We start from the raw sequence: 27,831 nt of genomic DNA, 5'->3' as shown, positions 1-27,831 counted from the left end.
TCAGGTCTCCATTTTCTTTTATTTGTTAAAGTAATTTGTTTTTTACAATGAGCTATCACACATACATGTGTGCACTTGCACATGCACAACACAGGACTTGAGAAACAGAGAAAAAAGAGAGCTTTCCAAATATAAGCTTTTCTTTTTTACAAAGTTCAAAGTAGATTACATTGATGTGCTCTTTCCGTCATTACACAACGTAGACATGATCCTTAAATGATTTACGCTCCCCAAATGGTTAAACAATGATTTTCTATGAAAGACTAGACACAAAAGAAGCAGAGAAGCAGAGTACTTTTAGAAGCAGAGTACTGTTTCCTGCAAGAAACCCACTTCAGGCATACATTTGTATTTACATATATTCCTTGAGAATGCTACAGTAGCAGTGCATAAATTCATTCTGTAAAAAGATCTGAAAGATGACTTTCAAGAGACTCAATGCATTGTGCTTTCAGATAAAAATTCTAAAACAAATGATCAGTTGCTATGACAATAACAGTTAAAACTGCATATATATATACGTTAGAGATCAGAAGAGGCTCTACGACATGTAAATATAGTTGTGCTTAGGGGATATTTTGGTAAAGTTGTTTTAATAAATAAAAACTTAAAAGTGTCTCAGTGACAGATACAAAGTAGACACAGGTTATCAAGGGTTTCCTATACTTGGCTTAGAGTTTGAAAGAAAAAATCATCCTCACACAAACTACCTGGTATCTGATAATCCCAACTGGAACAAGTAACTTATAGTCGGGCAGGGAAGGGGCTTGGGAGAAAAGATAAAGTGATCCTCCCATTAACATACAGCATTAATCAGAGGTAAAGCCATGTTTTTGCAATTTTTTGCTGCCTCCCTACTCCAGCTATTCCCTCCTAACTAACTAAACAAATGCTAGCCTTCCTTTAGAACTCTTAGACCAAATAGAGAGGTCAACCTATTTCCTATGCTTGGTGTCTGGACCAAAACCCATTCTGTAGTTCACAAAATGAATTAAATATGTCCTATTTTCTGTGAGACCCTAGGATAAGCACAATCCCTTAGTACCTTATCCCTTTTTAACCCTCTACATATTAACTGCAAAACTGTTATTTTAGAAACATCATAGCAACTCTTTATGGCAATAGAGGGCAAAGTATAATTCAGATAGTTATGTTGATGTTCACAGCTAGGAAATAAACGTAATTTGATTTTCAGGCTGGAAAGTTTGCTCTTTGAGGCCTTTACCTTTGAAGGACCCATGACCCTTATCAATTAAAGTGAATTTTAAAAAGATGAGAAAATAACAAATGCTTTAATTAAAATCTTTTTGTACCATAGGTATAGATATAAAAAGAATTTCATCAAATAATTTCCTAAGTGTCACTCAGAAGCATCCTTGCTGACTGTAACATAATGTGCTAGAGTCCTTCAAATAAAATTATAGAGTAATTTAAAATATATATTATACATTTACAATGATTTGAAATCATTCAATAATGTGTAGCATGATAATGGAGTGAAATAGTGAAAGGCAGTCCACATTCATATTTAAGATAAATTTACTTCAGAAGTCAGTTGAAATCCTCACTCATGTTCTAAGTATAGCCATTGTGATAAGACCTAAAAGAAAAATATTGGAGAATAATTAAAGACATGAAGTTTACAAAATCTTCTGTTTAAGAAGCAATTGTTTGAACCTCAATGAACAAATAAAATATAGTACATAGGCAGACATTCTTGTAAGAGCACAAAGTCAATTTGAATTTAGTTGATATTATACAGAAGAAATCCAATTTATAGCAATGGGCAGTTACTGGACAGATTTAATTAAATCATTAATGTCTTCCCATAGCTAATTTCACCATCAAACATACCTCCCACTTTATCCAGTCACATCAGCTATAATAATAGCAGACATGCCATTTTAAAGTGTTGGCAAAGCCAAAAGACTTTATCAACAGAAGCATCAAGAGCCTATTTGTAACAAGGCCCTAGTGCTACAAAGAGAGAGAAGCATCTGTGCTTTCCTTGAGAGATCTCACATATGAAAACATAAGCACTTAATAAAATAAGAACATGCCAGTTGTAAATGAGTGGTGAGGAGAGTGTGTGATCAAAATGTCCAGGGCTAGGGGTGGTGCTCTGTGGTAGACTGCTTGCCTACCATGTATGAGGCCCTGGGTTCCAGCCCTTGCAGTGGAAACAAACACATAAAAAGGACACAGGTGAAAGATGATGACATAGGACTGTGGCAGTCAGCAAAGCTGTTTCCAAAGGTAAAAGCCGAGACGAGCCTTAAAAGACAGACAGAAAAGATACAGAACAACGGGGTGCTCAGGCATTTCAGGGGAGAGAGGAGCCCAGGAGGAGGACCATGATTCTAGATGAGCTTTTCTGAAATCAATCAATAATCCAACAGGCTCTATTCAAGGGTTTATATAGGGAAGCAGCTTGACAAGATTGGCTTGGCGAGGTCTCAGACTGTGGAGACTGTTACATGCCAGCCTACGGAGTTATAACTTCAGCCTGTGGACCATGGGGAAGGAAGTACTGAAGGTTTTGGAGTAGGGAATGGCTGTGAAATTAAAACAGAACGGAAACCCACCTGACAGCAATATGAAAGATGGACAGAATGAGGGGAAGGAATAGGGAGAGGCAGAGCACACACAGAAGCAAGGGAGACAATTTAGAAGATAATTTTGAAATAAAACATAAAAAAGACAGCACACCAAAAATACTGAGAGCGAATACTCAAAAGAGCTGGCATCTAAGTCGAGCAGAGAAGAGAATATGAAGAAATAGTCCTTTATCACCACAACCACAATTCTTGACACATGAAAAGTACTTAATATATGTTTGCTCGATTGAAATTATTAATATAAGATTTGAAGTCAGATGACTGAAAGACTGACTGAACAACAAATAAGGATCCGGTTTCAAGCGAAATGTTCACGATATTAAATATGGTTGCATCATTCAGCACCTGGTTTAAGTGTTTCCCAGAGCCGATCCTGTAAGCACAAGCGCTGTACCATGAAATACATACATTTTATTCATGGCTTACACCACTGCAAGTCAGCAAAAGGAAAATAATTCAGTAAATATAGTCTTAGCTACTAGGTAAGTAAGGTGAGAAGAAATAATATGAGACAAAAATTAAATCTTCAAATGCACCTGACCTCAACATGCTTTTGAAGCAATCCTTCATCTATTTTACAAAAACCTCACCTCCCACAAATAAACCCTACACATACATCCCAAATGCATCTTTAAAACCCTTACCTAAGATATAAGCAGCCACTAATTTTTGATTCACACTTAAGTGGAGGTAGAGAGGCACCAGTGATTCCATGTCCCCCAGCGTAGGCAGCATCAGGGCTGCAATGCACACCACTCCCAGGAAGACCATTAGTAAACTAGGTCCTGAGGAGACAGTTTTGCTTTCTGTAAAAAAGACAAAGACTTCTGAGCTTGCTTCTAAAAACAACTCAAAAGTTCCCTCACATATACTGGCTACCACTCACCAGTATTCCGTTATGGCCAACTTCTCTGACGCCTTCCCCATCATTCCCATTCCATAGAGACCTATCTGGTGCACTTATCTGGACGCCTATAACGTAAGTGTTTTTGAGCCATTACAAGACGTATCCAGAAATGGCATTGTGACCTTGTGAGTTCCTACTGAAAAGAACAGTAGCCCACCACTCCTCGCTACCACTTCCCACCCTCATCAGTAGTGTTCAAGCGTGTACTGTCAGTACATGTATATTTATAAATAATCTGCACAATTTCTGTACTAGTATGCTTAATGTAAAACATACAAACAGAACCCTAAAAGAATGTGGTAAAAGGAAATGTTTTTCGCTATTTTCTTCCTCAATAGTGTCGCAAGAGACTTAATATGGCTTGACTTTATGACAGTACAAATGGGTTACACACTCAGCAGAAGCCATTCCCTAAAGTTTGAATTCTGGTCTTTTCTGGGCTAGTGATATGTGGTATGATCTTGCAATACTGAGCAGCCACGGTGAGCTGCAGTCTCAGTCAGCCATGCAATCACAAGGGACAAGCAACAAGCTACAGTGTCTGTGTGATTAAGCCACGAGGCTTAGTAGTTTAGGAATATTCTATGGATTTGACTGATAATGGGATCATGGGGACATAACCACATCCTAGGTCAAGGATGCAGCTGGACTTCATTTGAGCCCACTATATTAGAGCGGCATTACCTTCTGTGAATATCTTAGGGAGGTCGCCAGGTAAATTTGATTCTAATAACTGCAGCATCCTGCTTCCAATTCTGAAAATATTAATATTATAAACCTGCCTATGAAAGTTCTTGCCCCTGCTGCTCTACCTCATTTATAGTAAAGAAGAAAGCAGGAGAAACAACACCTGGCAAATTTATGCTAAGTGAAAGTAAGGCCAGCACAGAAGAACAAATTGTGCACGATCCCACTTAAATTAAGTATCTAAATAGTCAAAACCTGTAGAGCAGAGAGTAGAATGGTGGTTGCCAGGGCCTGGGAGAGAATAACGTTGAGCTACTAATCAATGGGTGTAAGTTGCAATTATGCAAGATGAAGAAGATCTAGAGATCTTTTCTACAACCTTGTCCTACAGCTAACATTATACACTTAAAAGTTAAGAGGGTCAATCTCATGTTGAATATCCTTACAACAAAATAAAAATGTAAATGATTTGTCATCAAGCTGGCTATTCTAGTGTTCTGACTCTGTATGTACAATATACATACCCATCGTTTTAAGAAACCCAACAGCATTTTCTGTTATATGGTTTTTTCCCATTAATCTTCCTTTCATTAAAAAGTGATAGCCAACAGCAACACAATCTTGGTGTTTCATTAATGCAATAACACTGTTCATTCTATTCGTAAGTGGAGCTTTTCTAAATTATTTATACTTTAGCTGTTGTAAAGTTTAATTGAACCTCACCAAAGCCAGGGAGGTAGAAAACAAATTCAAATTTTATAGTGATTATTGTGTGGGCATAAAACAATAGCACAAATACCTAAAAAAGAATCAAGTCTTAGTTAACAAAGAAAGTAATTTTAGATGTATATTTGTTACAAGGATGGGTTTTAAGGACATATTCATTTATGGAAATTATGTTGCTCATTGAAAACCTACAATAAAGATAATTCCAAAGAAAAATGAGTATTTACAGAGATTCCCAAAGTATTTGCATAAACGCTTGAAATTTTTCAAAAGGGAGGGCCGGGGATTTAGCTCAGTGGTTCCAGAGCCTGCCTCACAAGCGCAAGGTCCTGAGTTCAATCTGTGGTACCCCCCAAAAAGATAAAAACAAAAGAGAAATAGCCATTTTCCTGATTCTATGTGAACACTGTAAAAATGTTATAAAGCTATATAAAACAAAGCTGGGAGTTGTGGAACATGCCTGTAATACTTGTACTCAGGGGGCTGAGGCAGGAGGATTGCTGCAAATTTGAGGCCAGCTTGGACTCCATGGTCAATTCAAGGCCAGCCTGAACTACAAAGCAAGATTGTATCTCAAAAAACAAAAACAAAAACAAAAACTAGGACAGGCATGGTAGTGCATGGCGGTAATGCCAGCATTTGGAAGGCTGAGGCAGGAGGATCAAGGCCAGCCTGAACTACATAGTGAGACCCTGTCTCAAAACACCAACAAAATAAAACACAGTTTTTTCCATAATTCCATCTTCTCAGCTAGGTTATATCCTTTCAGATTTTATGAATACCCATATAAAGATATAATTTTTTAAACATAAATGAAATCATATTATAAATACTGTTATATAACTTTTGTAATCCCCTTAATTTTGTTTATCAGACAGCATCTTACTATGTGGTACAAGCTGGCCTCAAACTTACTGTGTTATACAGACTGTCCTCAAACTCCAGCAATCCTGCCTCGCCTTCCTGAGTGCTGGATTATAGGTGTGTACCACCATGCCTGACTTTCCCATCCCTTAAATGTGAAATATATTTGAAGATTTTTCTATGTCAATATATAAACAGGTATCATTCTATCAGATCCTTGTAAATGTCTGCCTTGCATTCCATCTTATGAACATTTATAATTTAATCAATTCCCAATTGGTGGGCTCTTAGGTTATTTTAAAGTTTTATTACTATCAACAACAATAAAAAGCATAATTTTCTTGAGCCGGAAGGCACAGACTCAAGCAGCAAAGACATAGCAGTTCATTAATAATGCAATTAAGACAGACCCAGCAAAATTCAGTTATATCTTTTAAATTGTCTTTTTAATAACCTGGGCTCTAGTATTTTATGAAAGGTTTTGTGGGCTTCTCTAACTTTTTAACACTTAAATTTCTGCTAAATAAAAAACCGAGAAGATACAAAATTGTATTTATGCACACAGGCGAGGTCAAGAAAGTAACATGGAGCACTTACATAAGCAGATTTGTTAAGTGCATGGGATTATAGGTGCTTTCTCTTTTGAATTTATTACTGTTGAATGTCTTTTATACAATAAGCTTAAAAACTTCTCATTTTACTGACTTTCAATATATTTTAAAATCGAAATTTTCCCTGATGCAACCTACAGTCCTTTTCCAGCTAACAGTGAGTCTTTTAACACTGCTGCACTGGCGGCACTTCTAATAATATGCTTTTGTTGAAGTGTTTTCTAAGCTAACAACGTGAAAAAATAGTGACATTTAAAATCCTCCCAGAAAAAACTTCCACAAAACAAACTTAATTTATTTTGACATTTTTAGTTCAGAGAAAGTTAATAAGAAAAGCTGAACATTCTATATTCTAGGAACCACACATAAATTAATAGACAAGAGAAGTTAAAATATATCACTTTGCCCACATAGACTAAGTCATCATCACACTTAAAGGGCTCAAGTCAGCCGATTCATGCATTTACTGTGTAACCACTCTGTGCTGAGCACTATGCTAGTACGAAGGACATAATGGTGAACAAGAGAAATAAGGTGTCTGCCTTCAGTGAGCTTCCTGACATCAATAGCTTAGACGTTTTTTTCCCCCAGAGACCACTATGTGTTGTGCCAATATCCTCCATGCTAATTCATCTACCTGCTCCAACATTACAATTAAAATTCTCTCATATACTTTAGATGCCAATGTTTATCATAAAGATAAAATAAGAGTGAAACAATATCTTATAATTATTCAGTCTTTTAGGGTGATTTTCACTTGAATTCTAAGAAACTAAAAAATAGCAATAATTTCTCCTTATATACAAATAGACACACCCCTAAGCCTTAACCTTATTCTTGGCTATTAAACTAGTCTTTTAAGTCCAAAGTTAGCTCCAATAACCACTTTACTTTAAATTATGAATATAACATCAAAAATAATCATTAAATGTCCTTTCTTTCCTAGAGGAGGGATTTTGAAGGGAGAATCCTGCATTTCCTAAGAAAGTCAATTTCACAATATTGATCTGTCAAAAAGACATCTGGCAAATGTTCTCTTTCCTCAAAAGATGAAAAGATGGTCCTACCAATTAATAATAGTTGCTGAGAAGAAAATAATCTATTAGCTACTATCTCATCCCTAGTCCTGGTACCACCAGGAAATCTGGACCCTCTCTGCATGTGCTGATAAGACACACACACGTGGCTACAGTAAGGAAACAGGTGAAGATGAATAAACTGATAAGGATCTATGAATTAATAATGTAATAACAAGTGGATGTTTAAAAAAATCCCTCATATGTAATATGCTACGATTTTAAGGACAGCTGTTATCACATTCATATAACACCATCAAAAAAGTTTCTCTGTTTTTCTATGGAAAATTTTATCTCCCTCCTCTTATAATAGGTTTAGAGAGAGATAATGAGAAGTTAGGAGGGAGGGGGAACAATGTCCCAAGAGTTGAATATGAGGATACTGTCAATGTTGAAAGAATATATCATAACACTTTGAATATCTAAGCTAGAAGGAAATGAGAAGTAGAGAGGGATTCAATTAATAGCCCACAGGGGATATTATAATCTACTTAGTTTAATTAACTTCAACTTTAATGAGATTTTTTTTCAAAATAATATGAACAGTGCACTAAACTTGGCCTATTGCCAAACACAATCTCTCTCCTCTTTTGAACTAATTAAATGAGAAAGGATATAAGAAAGTCATAGAAACAAAAGTATATAATTGCCAAATTGTGCCAGCATCATAAAATATGGTGCCCGCAGTCTCCAATTTCATATATTTTGTATATATATGAAACATATACATACTCATATTTATCATGTAGCACGAGAAATATAAAAAATAAATAAAAAAGGCTTTTACACTTAATATATATGTATATGTATATATAAATAAAAATTAGGGTACAACGTTTGCCCTCTCTTTATTGCCCAGTCTAGTGATGGCTAGCTTCTCTTCCAGTTCTAGGCCTCTTGTTCTTTTTCAGGTAGCCTAGTCTCTAGGTTCAATTTTGAAGTGGTTAACTAGATTTAAAGTAGTAGATCCACTTTCTAGTACTTTTTCTTAGCTCTTTGATTATTTTAAATTTAGAAATGTGTAAACCCCAAAGGGCTTAAAAATAACCCAACACTACCTGGTTGAAATGACTGCTCAAAAAGTAAACTTTCAGTTAAGTGTTCCTTTATTCTTTTTTCCTCTTCTTCCTTTTGTTGTTCTTTTGCAGATGGGAGAAGAGTAGCAACAACCTCTTTCCTTCCTAAAGCCTTTCTCTGGCTTTGTTCGGAAACTTGGAGACGGAATTTGTCTATTACACCATAGTGACAGGATCGAACATCTCTATGACGAATCACACTGAAAATGGCAAAAAATAACAAATACTCTTTAGGTTTCTGGGGATCTGTCAAACAGAATGCAATAGGAGATTTTAACACAGTAAAATAATATTAACTGACCATAACCAAATACTCAAAACCAGAAATTTACTAATGATGCAAAACAAAAAATTAATAGTATAACCCTAAAGAAATGAGTAATTCTGAAATATCTGATGAAAGCACATACTCTAAAATATAGAAAAGTCTTAAGTAAAAGAATAAGTAAATTTTCTTTAAATGATTTTTTTCTTGGATAGCTGTGGAAAGGAATATTTCTTAAATAGGAATTTATGAAATAGCATCCCCTATAAGCATACCTAAAAAAAAGCATACCTAAATTTCCATTGCTACTAATTTATTATTCAAGTCATAAAACTCACCCAAGACTTAGAACTAATTTATACCTGGGTAAAAATAAATAACTGCATAAATAGCTAGTCCACTATGACCAATGCTCCAGAGGGCTAATAATACACCTTTGTACTTTTCTACAGAGAAAAAAGAGTATAAAGCACTGTAATTTTAATGTTTTCTGCAGTTCTTTTTATTGTACTTTATTCTTCCTAGGGAACACAAAACAATTAAGTCAAGGATAACACATTTATGTGCCAAGGCTACTTTTTGGGAATAGTCCTTGCTTACTGTGTACTGAATGAAAATCCACAGAAATGTGTAAAAACACATTCGCAAATATACATCAACTTATGGCTTTAAGATGATGCCAATATATTTAAGAAAAAAGAGTTGTGTTTTCACAGAAGATTTTAACAAATACAGTTTACTTGGTGGCTTAAATTAAGGGCTGGTCAATGGATCCATATGGTCACCACTAGCTCTAAAGTGAAAATTAAATATGAACAGGTTGTACAAACAATCATTTATCTGACACTCTAAGATGAAATTATCTGGAAGCGCTCAGACAACTTTTTACAGATGAGTAGTTACACACTTGTTTCCTATTTATATAGAGTAACTTCCAGGCTTATTAGCTGAATAATTTCGAATGGACTTATATCATCATTGTTTTTATACCATAGTATTATTAGTTTCCCAAATGTCACAGTAATAGCAGGATATTCCAAAGAAAACTAAAATCCCTATTATAGCTGGAGAAATTGAAAGAACAAGTCAGAACTTGGCCTTCATCAACACCTCTGCTTCAACGAAAACCACACTGAGGAAGTATTCAAGGAACTACTGACACATACATTAGCTCCAACATAATGAAATATTATTATAAGTTGGTTGATTTCTTTAGAATCTCTTAGAAACTTCTTAAAGTTTGATAATTTTCAGCAAAAAAAAAAATCAAAAGATTATCAATGCCTATGTGGGAATAGCTTCATGAAAAGGTCTTTTTCAAGTTAAAAACATAAATATTAACACACTGAAAATGTGTTACCAGGAAGTGATTTTGACTTACATATCCACACAACACTGAGGCTTTACTGCACCTGCAGCATCAACGACAACATACTTATTTGGAGTAGTACACAAAACTGAAAGAAAAAGTCACAATGGCCATTAGTGGTTTTAAAACAACTAGTTTCTACAAGTAAAAAATTAGTAGGGACTAGTTAAGAATGTGTAAGATTGACCTAGGAGACTCACCTTTGAACTTTAAGGCAAACTCATAGGGATTGTACAGAGTCAACACTTGCTTATGTGTTGACTGATCATCTGCATAAAATATGAGCTCCGTCGGAAACACAAAAACAGGAAGATTTCCTTCCACTAACTCTGGTTGTCTTTTTTGTTGATGCATTGGCACTGAATCGCCCTTGCTGCAGCTTCTATTTTACAGTTTCAAATCTACTGTGGACTTTTCCTAGATTCAGTTAAAAACTCCAAAGCATTTTGGCAATCTAGAAATAGAAAGAGAAAGAAAAGAAACTGAATGATATTGATTTTCATTACTCTATAGTTTTCCCACAAAAAGCATGTTTAACATCCATGAAAATAGTTCTTCAAATCGCCAAAACATGCCTTTTGACCTTTCCACGTGGCTTACTTATATACCTTATTCCAAATTATGCAAAGAAATTTACAGACTCCTTTCATGCTCTAGCTTCAACCTACGATAAATTGCATAAGTACTTGAGTAAAGGAATAAAGACTTTTTCAAATTAATCATCTCCTTTTAAAAAGGTGAGATCAGCCACATGTGGTGGGCACACCCTTGTAATCCCAGCACTTGGAAGGCTGAGGCAGGAGGATTGCTGTGAGTTTGAGGCCAGCCTGTGCTACACAGTGAGTTCAAGGCCAGCCTGAACTACATAGTGAGGCCTTGTCTCAAACAAAACAAAACAAAACAATGAGATCACAGGGACATCATTTTTTAAGATTCAGATTTTTTAAAAAGTAGAAAAACCTAAGTATTGTCAAAACTCACTTTATATGAGTCCATCAGAATTCTTAAAGACTAAAACTGAAAAACAAAGTGAGTTTCCATGATTTATGGGAGAAAAACATGAGACTAACTTTTGTACTCATGTCAACAATGCTTTATTTAGTGCCTTCTGGTAGCAGCGGGTGGGAATTCTTTAAATCTTTACTCAAGACAAGCTAAAATGTCTTGAAGCTGAAGAGCCATGCTTGCTAAGCAGTCAGTAAGTAGGTTTTGGCATATGTAGCACCCCCCCATATCAAGTACACAGGCTTTATGAGAGCTCTTTTCTTCCAACTTCAGAAGTATTTTTGGATTCTTCTTGGGTTCTTGAATATATCCCAAATAGTTGTAAGTAGAAAATGTCTGAATGTCAAGTGTGGTGCTTCTGTGTTTATTTTCTAATCTCATTTGAATCAATATTCTTATTTAGCAAACACCTTAAGTGTGACTCTTAAAAATAAAACGCAAGATTCAATTCCTATCGCAACACAAAAAAAGTGACAGGTCAAACATACAATTGCAGAAACTGATTTTCACCCATTAGATCACACATTTAAAATAGGTTATAAACCATTTAATACCTTGGATTCAGGTTCTCATACATTCAGAGAAAAATATAACCAATGAATAAATTTGGTTTTACTACTATCAGGGCTAATACGCTGATTCTTATTAACGCTTTTTTTTTTATCAAACAGGATACTGTATAACCGTGTGGCCAAATTTTTATTTTTTCTTTCAACTGAACATCTATTATATGCCAGGAAATACATCAGTAGCTGAGCAGAGATATAAAGATGAAGTAATGCACAGGTCCTGCTCTCAAAAGGTTCAAGTCTAGTTGATGCGACAAAACTACTGAAGCTACCTCCATCATAGTGCATAGCAAGGTATATAAAGTATTAGGAGTCCAACGACTAAAGGAATAATTCTACCTGGAAGAGAGGCCACAAGGTGATATGTGATAGAGTCCTTAAAGAAAAGAAGCATACACATTTCAGTGCTGGGAGGTGGGCATTCACACCAAGGGAGCTAGATATGCAAAGGGACTGAAGCCACAGGCTCTCCCAGGGACTCATTCCTTACTTCTGTAGCCATTTACTTTATTTATAGCATGTATGTGGTTAATACAATATTGAATTTCCTTCTTGGTTTTGTTTTGACTGAGATAGGGTCTGTTGATGACATTTTCTTAGTAATAATCTTTAACATTTTATGATTTATAACAAATTACAAACTATTAATTACATGGACTGAATGATTAATAAACAGATAGCATTTACTGTAGGCCAAGCAATGTTCTAAGTGTTTATCATTATTATTTAATTATGAAGAGACCGCACTGAGATAAAAAGTCAAAACAAAAACAAAATGGGCAGGCCACTTGTCTCCTAGTCCAGTATTCTTTCCACTACACAACTGCCTATCTGTTTCTATAAAACAAAACTGAGATGATTCTTAAAAGCATCTGATTAAATAATTCCAACTTTGCATTTTTATTTGCTCTGAATTTCTTTCTTTTGGTTAAAGCTATATACATTTCTGTTCAGATAATGTACTTTCACAAGTTTGGTATATAGTTCTTTTCAGTAGAAAATAAGCAGCTCAATAATTACTTTCTCAGAAAGCTTGGCTATTAAGTAGAGAAGATCCAAACTTGACATTAGTAAATGATATGCACTGCCTCATTCTAAAATTCTGTTGATATCAGAATGTAACTTATCATAAAAGGTGGCACCTTTTTGTGAGAGATAGGTTAATTAGTACTGATTAAACCCGGTAGCCATCTAAAGCACAAAGTTGAATTTATCCTTCACTTTTTATACCAAGATAAATTTTAAACAGATTAAAACTTTAAATATAAAAAATGACAAACACACATATAAGTACTAGAAAAAAAAAGGATAATTTCGTTTTTTTAATCTCAGCCTAACAACGGCATGCAACTAGAAACCAAAAATGTTGATAAATTTAATTATATAACTTTTCAAATTCTGCATGTCAAAAATTTTATAAGCAAAATTTAAAGAACATTTGCAATTCATATCATAGGCAATGTCTAATTTCCCTACCAGGGGACTTACAAATGATTAAGACAAGACAGTAGAAAAACAAACAAATTATTTTATAAGAAAAAGACTTACAAGTTGTTCTGGCTTACAAAAGGATGTTTAAGCCCAAATGCCGCTCAACCAATGACAAAGAAGATGTGTTTTTTTTATACAATGGAGTACTACTCTGCCATAAAGAAGGATGAGCTTGACACATTTCTAGTTAAATGGATGCTCCTGAGACCATACTCTTGAGATAAATTGGACACACATGTTTATTTTAGTTTTTTGTTGTTGTTGTTTTTGTTTTTTTGGTACCAGGGATCGAACTCTGGTCCTTGTGCTTTCGAGGCAGGCGGCGAAACCACGGAGCTAAATCCCCAGCTTAAAATTTCCTTTTTATTTTAGTCTTTTTTTTTTTTAGACACACATGTATAAATACCACATTGTTTCTCTGGTGTGAGAAACCAAAAGTGGAAATAAGGACTAAAATGTATAAAATGTAGCTCAGTGGCGCAGTGCCTGCCTGGCAAGTGCCAGGCCCTGAGTTCAATTCCTGGTACCAAAAAAGAAAAAAGAAAAAAAAGACCAATAAAATAAAATAAAATAAAATGCATAATAGTTATTGGGAAATGGGAAGAAAATGTTCAAATGGGAAGGGGAACGAGGCAGGTGGAGGGGGAAAAGAAGGAAGAAAAAAAGTGAAAATAGAAAGAAAAAATGGAAACAAAGCTTTTATGTGTAGAGAGGGGAGGGCGTTGAGGGGGAGAAGAGAATGGGAAAAAAAGAAGAGGCAGGATATATCATGTACAGGTGCAAATTCCCTATGATGAGAGTTATCATTCTGTATATCTAAAATGTACCAATAAATGTTTTGCTAAAAAAAGAATGTTTAACTTGACTCAAAGAGAAATGCAAACTAAAGCCATATTATGATATCCATATATATATGGATATCATATATATATATATATATATATATATATATTCAGGTACAGAAAGGAATGGGAGATACACATCTCTGCGAAGTTTTGTATGTGAAAGGTTTTCTTTGCAGCACTGAAGATTAAATAAAATGATGTATGAGAAGCACAGAGAACAGAGCTTATACTCAATACAAGCTCACCATTCAAAGCAGATTGGAAGCTACCCAACTGTCCATTAATAGGGGACTCATTAAAGCATACATTTGTTGGTATACCAGATATCTGTCAGAAAGAGGAAGATCTTTGTGCAGCCGGACATGGACTGATATTCAAGATGTGGGATAAAGTCGCGGCTGGGGCTGGTGGAAAACCAAGGGGTTAGGCCATGCGTTCAATCCCCAGCACCACTCTCCCCTCAAAAGATGTAGGGTTAATTGCAAGGAGCAAGGAACACTGCAGCATGAAGCACACGCTACCATTTGTATGGGAAAGGGAAATCAAAGAACATGTATACTTACTTTCTTGGGTATGTGGAAAAATCTTTGGAAGGATACTCACGTTTGCCTCTAAGATAGAAACTGAGTGGCTGGAGATACTCTTTCACAACTACTTTGGTCTAGTGTGAAAAATGTGTTTGTTTTGAAAGCTAAGAGAGAATTTAGAAACAATGTGTAAAAAATTCTGTTAATTGCATTTTTAAATTTATGATCTTCTAATAACATTTAAAATCTCAAACTATGTGTTAAATAGGATCTCAACTATTTTAAATAATTTGACACAACAGAAACTCATTACAATGGGAAAAGCAAAGATTTGTTTGCAACCTAGAAACAACTATAACTCCAATATAAATGTTATGGTATAAAAGAATGTACCAGCTACCCACAAAGAATGTAATCATTATGTCTCACAAACATGTGCTAATAAAAATAAGTAAGTGCATGAGATGGTTTGTGAGTCTGCCTAGGAGGTCAAAAATAACCACAAAGACAAGTGCTAAAGACTTGGTTTTAACTTAAGGAGAAATTAGTTGGCAAAGGTCATAGTACAAATGTTATTAGCTTGGAATAAGGGCTTAGAAGAAATTCTTATTTTTATTTTGAAGCTTATTCTTTGTGAGCTGAATATGTGTACATTTCCCTATGAGTCCAATAGGCCATCTCCTTGTCACCACCAAAAAGTGGTGACATTAATCATTTTTGAGGAATTGACTGTTTCTTTTCATTCTCCCTTCCCATTTATCACTTATCTTGGCTGAGATACAGGTTGCATCCTAAATTCCAACTAGTGGGTATTAGGGAAGAATTAGCACCAGGTCACCAGGGCAGGATTAGCAACTTTGCCAGCAAACATAATGAAGCATAGCATCTGCCTTTAATTGATGGCTTTTTAGGAGACTTAACACTTTCTCTTTGCTGCAGTCCATAGTATAGAATGATAAAGTGTAAGTCCTGGGGAGAGATTATACACTAAGCTGATAAAACCTTACCACAAATTGGTTTATGAGGTTACTTTCTTTTTTTTTTTTTCTTTTGGTATGAAGTTACTTTCTAAAAGTCAAATGCATGCCAAATCAAAAAAGGTCTGGTTCCAATCTTTCTCATTTGGCAGATAAGGAAAGTAGGCACAAGATGGTTAAGACACCTACCCAGCATTGCACAGGGAAGTGGGGGAAGAATTCTGGTCTCTAGAGTCACACTGATGCTGACTTCCGCCATACCCTCATCTCTAGAAAAATTCCCTCCTTTTCAGAAAGACGAGTTCTTAAAACATGACTCAAAATTCAAATCACAACCAAGACTGCATTATCGTGATTTGTGTTTCCCTTTTCATTTTATAAAGAAAAAAAGTAGCTGGGTGTGGTTATACATGTCTATAATCCCAGCACTATGGGAGGCTGAGGCAGGAGGATTACAAGTTTGAGCTCAGCTTGGGCAATTTAGCAACTTAGTGAGACCCTGTTTAAAAAATTAAAAAAAAATAATGAACTTAATGGGGATTTAGCTCAGTGTGAAGGCCCTGGGTTCAATCCCCAGTACCACCGCCACCACCACCAAAAAAAAAAAAAAAGTCAAGAGACAATTTCAGTTTCATTTACTGAGTTGCACACTTGCTTTTCCTGATTATGAAACATTAGCTCTGGCTGTCAGTAACTGTTAATTAGGGCATTAATAACCAAGGCTTGCCCCATTCTTCCTTTCTGGACAGTAAAATTTTATGCACTCTTCAAGGGCTAGTATAAATTTGCCCTCCTTGTAGCATATCTCACTATTCAGATCTACATGGATCTCAGGGTTGTATTTTTTTTTTGTTTTGGTATGGGGGATCGAACTCAGGACCTTGCGCTTGCAAGGAAGGCTCCGGCACCACTGAGCTAAATATCCCCGGCCCATCAGTGTTGTATTTTTAACGTACTTATTGTATGGATTCATATTTTGACAGTTGTTCTACATGATTTAATTTTGATTCTTCGTTCAGATCTCAGGCATAATGCCATATTGGTTTTTGTTTGTTTTTTTCCTCCTTTGTAGACCCAAGTTCACTGCTGGTTCTTAACAGATGCTGGGCTTATCAGTTATCCTAACAGGTATCTACTAATAACTGTCTCCTCCATGGGGGAATCTGCGCAACCCACAGCTGGATGCACTCTGTCCATCAAAGACAAGCAAAGGATCCTAATTAGACGGGCAGTAAATCTCTGATGGCTGGGAGCCATAGGCTGGGTGGGGTAGAGCAGAAAGAATCAGCATTCCCAGCTGTCTCTCCTCTCCTCTTCTGTTTTCCTCTCATCTCCCCCGGCTCCTCAGAGTCAAACTGGGCCAGCAGTGTTTACCCAAGGCTCCAACATGCCAGGCAGATGGTGCAGCTGGGAGGTGGTGATACAGGAAACCACCTTGTCCTTGTTTCTGTACTACGGGCACAGAGAAGCAATCCAGAATGAAAATACAAAAGAAAAACTTATGTGTGCACACCACCTGGTGACCAGTTTGCAAACAACTCTCCTACAAGAAGCAGCATAAACACTGACATTCTCACATAGACTTTCTGTCATTCGCCCAGAAAGAATAGCACCCCAAATGATTAGTTTTCTTGTTTTCCTCAACTTGCATTGAGCAAAGGAAGGGAAAGACAAGGCTCTCAGCGTTTCTTTCTCTTGAGGGCCTCCACTCTATTTCCTTGAGTGTGTACGTCTAAATTGCTGCCTACCAATCCCTTCGAATCCCTTTATTCGGCTTATCAGTCCTGAAAATTCTTATTTCCATGATGGGAGTCAGCGAACCTACAAACTTATTTTACGGGTAGGGTGGGTTTAGGTTCCTTATCTCTACTTTGGGAAACTCTTCTGACCCTGTCTTGTGACATTTGACATTTCTCTTGGAGAGCCAGTGGCAGGAGGAAAAAGAAGTGCGGGACCAAAACTTCAATTACTGAAAGAAGACGGTTTATCCAACAACAAAACACATCTTCCTTTGCCTTTTAGATCAGTCAGGGTAAGATTCTGATCCCTGGCTAGGTTTCATTAATGCCTCTTCTTAGCCTGAAGCAGTTAGAAGATAGAACCTGGGCTCTTCTTACCCCTTAAGAACAGGGGATGAGGGCTGGGGATGTAGCTCAGTGGAGCCATGTCTGCCTAGCAAGCACAAGGTTCTAAGTTCGATCCCCAGTACCCCCCTCCAAAAGAATAAGGGATTATCCAGGCATGGTGGGGCTCGATCATAATCCCAGCACTCAGGAGGGTGAGGCAGGAGTATTGGCAGGAGTTTCAGGTCAACCTGGGCTACACAGTGAATTTTTTAAGGCCATTCTGAAATACATAGCCAGACTCTGTCACAAAAAAACAAAACCCAAATCAAAAACAGAGTAAGAGATCAAAGTCCAGAGGTAGGATAGAAGAAATAAAGATAAGAGAAAAGAGATAAGAAAAATAACTAAAAAATTGTACTTTTGGGGCCAGGGATGTAGCTCAGCGTCACTGCGCCTGCCTGGCAAGCGCAAGGTCCTGAGTTCAATCCCTGTCACCGGAAAACAAAACAAACAAACTGTACTTTAAGAAGACTGCAACTCCAGGAAACAGTCAAAGTTACCCAAGATTATCCATATCAATATTCCTTAGGTTTGTTTTGTTTCTTTTCTTCTAGATCTTTCACACCACAAATCTCTAAAGATACTTGAATCCATAAATTAGCTTAGTTGATTTTTTTGTTTTGTTTTTGTTTTTTGGTACGGGGGAGATTGAACTCAGGGCCTTGCATTTGCGAGGCAGGCAGCAGGCAGCGGCACCACTGAGCTAAATCCCAGGCCCAAATGAGCTTAGTTGATAAGGTGAAGGGCAGAACCCTGATCACAAGCTAGAGAACCAGATAGAGAGTTCAAAGAATGCTTGCAGGCAAAATACCTTAGATTGCTCATCCCCCCACAATAAAATGGGGCTCATGCCTTTCCCTTGTAAAGGGGGCCATCCTTTTCCAATAAACCAAGACCAAGACAGAACTCACTATAGATTCACAAAATTCAGATTTCTACCACGAAAACCTCAAATATTCCCAGCTCCAAACTATAACCTGTCTCTCTTGAGGGCCCACACTCTTTTTCTTTGAGTGTATACTTGTATTTATTTTTTGAGTGTATACTTTCACATTTCTAATAACTGTTTGTGTCTCTTTCAAAAAGACTCTCAGGTAAACAAGGAAGTTTCAATGTACTTTATCACCATGGATTCAAAAAATGGAGACTGCTAATGAGCACAGAAAACACTTTAAAAGCATATTCTCGTTTGCTCTTTTCCATGCCCCCTTTTTTGGGAAGAGGCTGCAAGAAGAATCAAATCAAGTAAGTGGGCCCTGGGTATTCTTGTACTAGTAGCATGATTCAAAATTTCAAAAAAAAAAAACCCAGTTGAGGATGATTCAAAGTATAGCCTTCCCCAGAAATTAGTGACCCATCTGCTTGGCCACAGTGAACCAGCTACTTAACTATCTGTCCCTCGCTCCTGCTGTTTACTCTGATTAAGGTTCAGAGCTCCAGCTTCAGGCCAGCTCCCTTTTATCTGAGCACAGCTCTCTGTCTTGCATATTGTGTGCAATCCTTGCTAAAGGCCAAGTAAATGCTAAATAGTTAAGAATGGCAGGCGGGGGTGGGATAAAATAAAATTTATTTAAAAAATAGATAAGAACAATTTCTGTTGCTTTAGTCTCACTAAAACCTTTCCCTCCCACTTAAAAAACTCAGCTCTTAAACTAGGTGAGGTGGCACAGACCTGTGATCGTAGCACTTGGGAGGCTGAGGCAGGAGGATGGCAGTGAGTTGGGTGCCAGCCCGAACTGCGTACATAGCCAGACCTGTCTCAAAACAAAACAAAACAAAACAAAACAAAACAAAACAAAACAAAACTCAGCTCTTGGCCTGAGGATGGAGCTCTGTGGTACAGCACTCACATAGCATGTACAGGGCCGAGTTCCATCCCCAGTATTGCAAAAAAAAAAAAAAAAAAAAAAAAAAAATGCTGAAAAGCTGAGCTTTTGTCCTTCTTGAATTTTTGGTATCATCTATTATTTGTAATGGCTAGTATGTTCCTAAAGTCAGCTCTTTCACAAACAATATTACAATAATGCCCATTTTACATTTTAATTGTTCATCGCTCAATTATAAGCAATTTTGTTTTTATGTATCTTCTAGGTTTTTGATATCATTTCATATCTTACTAATAGGGCCAACTGCTACAAATCGTATGCAGCAGTAGGCTATTACACATTCAACATGTGAATGCTGAATAGCAAATTAAAAAATACAGTAATGTCTTTTTAGAAAAACATTTCCCTGTTACAAGAAAAAACATGTTACTTCTATATTTCACAACATTCTAATGTCTCCAGTTATTTCAAGAAGTATATAATTCTCCAAGAAACATCTATATTAATTCATTGTAAGAAGTATATATGTTGCTACATGTAGCAGTCTCAGAAGTTTTAGAATCCCTGCTGGCACAAGCCTGGCCCCTATAAGTTTTAGAATCTCAAATTCAACTTTTACTCAGCATTTATTATACAACAGGCACTGTACTGAGGAATATGGAAGAAATATAAAAACATTTGTCTCAGCCTTCCAAAACTCTTATCAAGCAGGAAAAATAGACGTATGTACAGCTGTCATTAGAATATGAAGTGACTTGTTAAAATGCCAGTAGAGGGCCAGGGATTTAGCTCAGTGGCATCATGCCTGCCTCACAAGCACAAGGTCCTGAGTTTGATCCCTGGTACCAAAAAAAGGGGACGGGAATGCCAGTAGCTACAAAGTGATTTGGGAGCATAAAGGTGACAATCTGCCTTTATAAGAGTCTACAATAGGAATGGAGGAGAGTGAATTCCCTGAAGCATATGTGTAGAGGCATGAAAGGAACACTTAAAATGAGTTTTGGCATTGAATATGGTTAAAAAATAGTATGTACTGGGAGGGTGGTAAGAGATAAGACTGGAAAGGTAAGTTGAGGCAAGATTGTGAAAAATGTTGTAAGCCCAGTTTGGAAGTTTAAGGCTGGACTTGCTATCTGGGTGGTTCACGTGGGAACTTGTTAGAAACAAAAACTCTTGGTTCCCCACCCTAGTGCTGCTGATTTAGAAGCAAGCCAGGCATGGTGGAGCACACCTGTAATCCCACTACTCTGGCAGGCTGTGACTGCAGAGGATCACAAATTCAAGACCAATTGGGGCAATTAAGTGAGACTCCGTCTCAAAATAAAAAAGGGCTGAGAATGCAGCTCAGGGCACAGGCCCTGGGTTCAATCCTCAGTACTATGAGAAAAATTCTGGATGCACAGGGCCCAGCTATCTGTGTTTTTAAACAAGCCCTCTAGGTGATTGTGATGCATGACTAACTCTGAGAACCACTGCTGCAGGCAATGGGAAACCTCTGAATAATTTTAAGCAGGGAACTGACCCAAGAAGATCTGAAGTAGGAGAGTGGTTGCCATTGATCAATCAAGCACAACAGCAGACTCCAGAGTAGTCACAATAAAAAAAGAACTGTTGAATGAATATTGTATGAAGAGATGATAAGGGCCTAGCCCAGTGATGGCGAACCTTTTAGGCCTTTCAATGACAACAAACAGCCAGCTGTGGCATGCATGCCATAGGTTTGCCACCACTGGCCTAGACTAAGGCAGTAGGAATGGAAACAGATTTGAGAGATGTTCTACAGGTAACCAAAGTTCAACCAGGTAACTAGATAACTAGGATAGATACTTACAAATGGTTTTTACATAAAAGAAAGCTGTAATCTCATTGAATCTACCAACTGCAAGGTTTGAAAGTAGTCCACATAGACCCTAGAAAAAGGGAAGTCAAGAGCAATTTCTATGTATTTCTATATAGTTAAGAGCAAAGAGTATGTTAGCTTGTACAGGAGCCTTCTGGTCTGCTTGGTAGTTCTATTTTCACTGTTAGTAAACTGGGATTCATTACTAAAATAAATCTTTCATGAGTTTGGTAGGTATGGATCAGTCCTTGAGACTGACAAATAACTTCATGATATACTGACAAAATTAAATTTCAAACCTGGAAAAGCTCGAACCCTGACATTGTTTCTGGTGATGTAACCAAGGTACTGCTGAAGTGAGACCCTGCTAGGGCTTTCCTTCTTTTATTCTAACAACATTATTAAAATCACATGGCCCACTTAACTTAGGAAGAAGTTGGGATGAGTAAAACAACAGGCTTTGTTACTATATCCTGAAGGTCCAGAAAGTCAAGTGGAATTGTTATTTCTAATTTTGAAGCCATGATTTAGCTGAGGCCATCTTCAATTTCTTTTCTTTTTTTTTTTTGGTACCGGGGATCGAACTTGGGTCCTTGCACTTGCACAGCAGGCAGCGAAATCACTGAGCTAAATCGCCAGCCCATCTTCAATTTCTTGTAGAGTGAGAGAGGTACTGGGCAACCTAGATGGATAATTTACCTAATGAGAAATTTTCAGGGTGCAATTCCAATTTATCACAACTCTGGATACTTGCTTTTTTTTTGGGCAGTACTGGGGATCGAACTCAGGACCTTGCACTTGCCAGGCAGGCATAGTGCCCCTGAGCTAAATCCCTGGCCCACTTGCAGGTTCTTTTAATTGATACCAATATCTTAGCTTATTTGACCAATTTATTTTGTCCAAAAATAGTTCCCGATCAAAATCTACACTGTTGTAGGGAACTTGGAGTTACTGGGGACCTTGGAAACAAAAACGTTCATATTACAGAGGAGGAAATCAAGCGGTGCACAGGGAAAATCACTGAAAGTATTTATTGTAGGGCAAGATTCTCTAGAATGGTGCAAGGTGACAAAACAAGATTCAGAGCAAAACTGGTAATTAGCTTCTTTGCTAACTTTTAGGAAATATTTTAAATTTCTCTATTTGCCATCTTAAATGTTTTAAAAAACAAAAATAATAGTGACAAATTACTTTATTGAGCTAATAATGAATGGTGTAGAATTTCTTGCAGCTTCTTAATTTCTTTGTTTTCAGAAAATGGAATTAAACGTAAGAACCCTCTGAGAAAAAAATATAAGTAAAGAAAATGGAAGACACATGCCATTCCTTTGTATGCTATTTGTTCTACTTTCTATCTTCACCCATAAAGGGGTAACTGTATGTAGTGAGTACTGTCCATTATCTTTAATTACATTACACATAAAGAGAATCTACCACAACTACCCTTTACATATTTGAAGAATTTCCAAATATTGTAGCATTAGCCGAGGGTTTAGCTCAGTGGTTCCACCACCTGCCTAGCAAGCGCAAGGTCCCAAGTTTGATCCCCGGTACCAAAAACCAAAAACCAAAAACCAAAATAAAACAAATATTCTAGCATTTGAATAAACCTGTTGTTTTGAGAGTCCTAGAATGTTTCAGAAACTAGTTTAAACTCACATTCTACTTGGTATGTAGACGTGAACAACTTGAAAGACACATTTGGCCTGGTTTCCTGTTTTCCCAAACTTTCCACTGCTTTATACCAAATATTTGTGTAATCTAAAAGTTAGTGTTCCTTAAAAAAAAAATTAAAAGTTAGTGTTCACCTCTGTTTCCTCAATACATTTTATAGGCAAAGAAATGTCACTACTTAGAGGAAGTATGAACAAACTTTTCATCATCAAGAATGTATTAAATCCCATGTGTGCCTTGCCTGCAAAAAAGTAGGCTTTCCCCTTCTGCCTGGAATTCACATTAAGAACGCAAGGCAATGCATTCCCAAAGAACAGAACTGCTTTTTACACAAAATCTGAAGGACGCAACTTTTGAGGTTTGGGCCCTCTTATTTCCCTTAAAGGTCAAAAGACCTGAAACCATTTTCACTTAAATATTCCCCCACCCTCGTCCCTGTCCCAGATAGAAGAACCCTTTGATTCTGCTGGGACAAAAATGCTACTTAAGTAGGAGAGGACAGATGTCAGTTACTTTCCTCAAAGGGGAAACCGCAAAACATTGATTAAGGGCTGAAGAGCTGCGAAGGGAGTAGAAAACGTTCTGTCCAAAGACTTCAGCCCACCTGATTGGGGCCCAGCCTCTCCAGTCCTGGTCCTCTCACCGGCCGGCTCCATGTGAAACTGGTCATGTGAGCCTGTTTACAGCTGAGCAGCTGGTGCAACCATCGGGATCAGTGCGGAGGTCCAGGGAGAGGGGGAGGATACAGGCCACATCCCCCCCCACCCCGCCCCCGCAATCCCCATTATTCCGAGAATGCTTTCGCTCTCGTCTACTGCCTCACCATCCCACCTTCATCTCCCTCCAGGCAAAGCGAGCAGAGCTAAAGCCATTCCGGGACGTCTCGCCCCAGCACCCACCCCCCCATTTCCTTCCACTCGATCTGGGGGGACCGGCCGGACTGGAGGAAGGGCGAGGACAGTGTCACCGCGGACAGGGAGTGAACCTCCCTCCCCCAGCCCTCCTCACACGGTCCGCCAAAGAGTTGTCCCCGGAGGCACATTCCCGGGGCAACCGAACTCCGCCGGGCAGCACCGGGAGCTCCCACGCCCGCCCCCGCCCGGGCAAAGCGAGCCACACCGCAGCCGGCCAGATGAAGCGGCCTCGAGCCCCCGGCGGCGGGGCCACTGACAGTCGGGAAAGTAGCCACTTTTGCCTCCTACACACCACCCACCCGCATCTCGGCGCCCCGCTGTCAGTCACAGAGCCTAGCCCCGGGTCTGGGGATGGGTTATTCTTTCGGCGCGGGGGCTCTCGGCCACGTAACTTCCACGTTCTGCCGAAGTCGGAGGAAGTGGGGTGATGGGACGCTGGGGGACTCTCACCTCCGCAACACTGGCTCCTGGGAAAGCAGCAGCAAATGTTCCTCTGCTCCTTTGTCAGCGTCTCTGGGCTGCACTGCCTGCTGGGATACCGGAGGACTCAAATGCCACCTCTCCCCGCCCCAAGAAGGAGTCGCGGGCCGGGTGTGGGTGGGGAGAGGGAGAGGGAGAGGTGGTGGGGCCGGGGGCGGGGCGGGGCGGGAGGGGGCGGGGCTTTGTTGCTGCCACCTGGCCTGTACTGTCGGGGTTTCTTCCTTCTTTCTCACTGCTCCAAACTTCTTTCTTTCTCTGTTCTCTGACCTACCCTTCCTCTCTTTCCACCCCGTGAAGGAACTGGAGACCTCACAGAAAGTCATCTCATTGTATTTGTTAGGCAGTCAGTCACCCTGTATTCCTGTCCTTCCCAACCCCATAGGCACCAAATCAGGAACCAAGGCTAGTTGATTCTGCCTCAGCTAGACAGACAGGTCTTATTGACCCTTGCTCTTTTTCCACCGCGCTCTTTGCTCACAGCTCCACAGCCTCTATTTAGGTCATGTGACTTTTTTCTTGGCCTACTGCAGTAGCTTCCTGTTTAGACTCTCTCCTACTCTTACCTCTGGCCATCGTCTAGACAGCAGCCAGAGGGCTCTAAGATGTATATATGATCCCATTATTCTGCTTAAAGCCTTTCAGTCTCAGCTGTACGATAACCCTTTATCATAGTATATAAGGTCCCTGCAATCCTTTTCTGATGTACCTGATTCTCTGGTCCAATAAGCCATCCATCCATGGAAGACAAGTGGGACCTGCGGCAATTCACCCAGCATCGGTTGCCCCAAATACTTCTCGAAAGGAGGCTACATTGTCGGTGACTTCCATAGTCTTCTTGGGATATTATTAAAGATTGACTTTTCAAAATGAAAATTTAATGATGTTCAGAATGGCCACAAGTCCCCTCTGGACAAGTATAAGCCCTAAAGAATTCACCCTACTAGCCCCACCCAGGCAATGGGCTGTCAGTATGTATCTCTTAGGCTCAGGCTTCTGATACCTGTGCTCAGATTCCCTACTTTATAATGTGCTTACCTGTCTTTGGAATCTCCACCTATCTTTTAAGGCCAAGTGGAAATATCATTTGCTTCACTAACCTTCCAGAACTCCTGCTCCATCACCATAGAACATTGCTTATTCTGCTGTGCAATTCTTCCTGACTTAGCCAACCACTGGTCATGTATATGTCTTCCCTTCTCTCCTGCCTAGACTATGCATAACCCAGAACTCAGCACAATGCCTGGTCCAGAAGAGACATTAATACAATTTGATGAAATGAAATCCATCACTTCCACTACATCAGAACCCCTAAGTGAGCCCAGGAAGGATTCTAGGCAAGGCCTTGTGCAACAAACGCCTTCCCTTCACTAGGATGTCTCTATTTTGACCTGGCTGTGTGTCACTTTTGCAAACACAAACTGGTTGGGCAGCAGAGCATTGCAAAAGGATCAAAGCTTGTACTTTGCTTGCAGGTTGGACTGGTTTGTGGTACAATATGGGGTTGTGGAAAATGTAGCTGGGATAGCTCATATGAGAATCCAGTGTAGAAAAGTGTATAGTGCCATAAAAATAATTGACATTCCAAATGCACACATACCTTCCAGCTTGGGGAGGCTTCTGACTCCTGTTTGCTTTGGCTGCCTTTGGGTTCCACATCCCCTGAAACCTTGCATATTACCTGTGTTATAAGGTGTTCTCTTGGAAAAGAGGACATTTTGTCATGCTCGGTGGCACATGTTTGTAATCTCAGCTACTCCAGAAGCTGAGGTGGGGGGATCACAAGTCCAAGGCCAACTTTGCCAACTTAGACTCTGTCTCAAAATAAAATTTAAAAATTTAAAAAGGGCTGGGGATATAGTTCAGCAATGGAGTGCTTGCCTAGCACACATGAAGCTCTGAGTCCAGTCTGCCAGTACCACCACCAAAAAATGTAGACATTTTTCTTTGCATTGGTTGTTCTTACATTGATTAAGGTACATTGGGTTTCTTTCTAATTTTCTTTGTTTTTGTTTTGTTTTGTTTTGTTTTGTTTTTGTGGTACTGGATATTGAACCCAGGCCTTGTACATGTTAGATGGGTACACTAGCACTGAGCTTTATCACCAGTCCTTTTTTATTTTTTAAAAAAATTTTCAGACAGAGTCTTGCCAAGTTGTCTGGGCTGGCCTCGAACTCGAAATCCTCCTGCTTCATTCTCCCTTGTAGCTGAGATTACATGCATAAGCCACTGCACCCAGCTTACTTTCTCTCCAGGTATATTACAAGGCATACTATGGCAGGGTTTCCTCATCCCTAAAACAGGGACAAGAATCCTTGGCCTATACAGCTTAGGAGGCTCTCAGGAAGTTCTAATGCAATAATGTATATGTAATAATGAAAACTATAGGATGCTTTTCAAACATGAGGTCTATTGTTTTTTGTTTGTTTGTTTTTAGTTGCAAATGAGAGCATTTATTTAGAATGAGGCAAGAAATCATAGCACAATCCCAAAACCTGACAAATGCCATTAATATGTCTTTGAATTTCCTTTTAGTAAGAATGCTCCCTTCTCATCCTGGTTGAATTTTGATATGATCAATAATTTTTAAAACATAAAAATTGATCTCAGATCACACATTATAATGAGTGGACACATTGTCATTGCTGGTGTGGGCCACAGAACTGAGTCATCACACTGCTCTTATGCTGGGTGTCCTGATGTCCCTTGAGCTGGTGGAAGACCTTGCTGCTGGAGCTCTGGCTTCTCAGGCTGCTCTGCTATCATGGGCAACTCTGCCTCTGGTCCCAGCTGGACTCCCAGGCTTCATTCTGACAGATGTGTTATGCCCATGTTGATGTACTAGGTTGTATAAAGCACTGACTTCCCACCAGACACTCCTGGTGATGGTTCGAGTGCTAGAAATCTAGAAACACTAGATTTCTGTTGACAAGAAAATAAAAAATGTGCCATTATCATCACACCTGACGTATCACTGAGATCATTCCTCCCAAGAGAAGAATTTCTATTCAAATGAGCTCAGAGCCTCTCTTGTCTGATATCTAGACACAGATACTTTGGTGTAGACCATGCTTCTCAATGTCTACCTGCTGCTTCCTCTCTGGGCATGCCAGACCTCCTTTCTCTCTCACTTGGCAATGACAGCGGGTGTGGAGGATGTCAGAGATGCTCATGTCATTGTGTCACTTCTGGACTTGATCTTTGGTTCCGGACACCTGGTGAGACACCTCAACCTCAGTCTTGAAGTTGAATCCCAAAAGACATTGCAATTGTGTGACAACTAGAAATGACCTAACAGTATGTGGAAATGGTCAAGAACCACAAGAATCTACCCTAGTAAACCCAGCTCACATGTATATCC

At 38.6% G+C, this 27,831-nt stretch overlaps 1 protein-coding gene across 8 annotated transcripts; it reads right to left on the bottom strand.

Moving 5' to 3' along the window:
- Mospd1 (motile sperm domain containing 1) lies at positions 1-24,605 on the bottom strand. Of its 8 annotated transcripts, none has more exons than XM_013077909.3 (8): positions 24,444-24,551; positions 19,412-19,493; positions 14,673-14,800; positions 10,400-10,653; positions 10,212-10,287; positions 8,548-8,765; positions 3,263-3,424; positions 1-1,600 (listed from the first exon to the last, which is right to left on the bottom strand). In XM_013077909.3, the coding sequence occupies exons 4-8, from the start codon at positions 10,551-10,553 to the stop codon at positions 1,569-1,571; spliced, it is 642 nt and encodes a 213-aa protein (XP_012933363.1). In that variant the 5' UTR covers positions 10,554-10,653; positions 14,673-14,800; positions 19,412-19,493; positions 24,444-24,551; the 3' UTR covers positions 1-1,568. The 8 variants fall into 8 exon arrangements, with proteins under 8 accessions (XP_012933363.1, XP_021096255.1, XP_021096256.1 ...); XM_021240596.2 differs by having other exon boundaries at positions 14,713-14,800; XM_021240597.2 differs by lacking the exon at positions 19,412-19,493 and having other exon boundaries at positions 24,444-24,574.
- Between the last annotated feature and the right edge of the window lie 3,226 nt (positions 24,606-27,831).

The sequence above is a fragment of the Heterocephalus glaber genome, unplaced genomic scaffold, assembly GCF_053883595.1.
Source record: "Heterocephalus glaber isolate CG9 unplaced genomic scaffold, H.glaber_assembly_v1.0 deba00001729, whole genome shotgun sequence".
NCBI lineage: Eukaryota > Metazoa > Chordata > Mammalia > Rodentia > Bathyergidae > Heterocephalus > Heterocephalus glaber.
The sequence above is the reverse complement of the archived record's forward strand: the minus strand, read 5'-3'. Positions and strand labels throughout refer to the sequence as shown.

Excerpts from the sequence above, each read along its gene's own strand:
- Mospd1 (XM_004860101.2), bottom strand. The coding sequence starts at position 10,553 with ATGCATCAACAAAAAAGACAACCAGAGTTAGTGGAAGGAAATCTTCCT. Across the intron at positions 3,425-8,547 it reads TGAGCAGTCATTTCAACCAG|AAAGCAAAACTGTCTCCTCA; the intron begins GTAGTGTTGGGT and ends TCTTTTTTACAG. Across the intron at positions 1,601-3,262 it reads AGTGGCTGCTTATATCTTAG|GTCTTATCACAATGGCTATA; the intron begins GTAAGGGTTTTA and ends TTTTTCTTTTAG.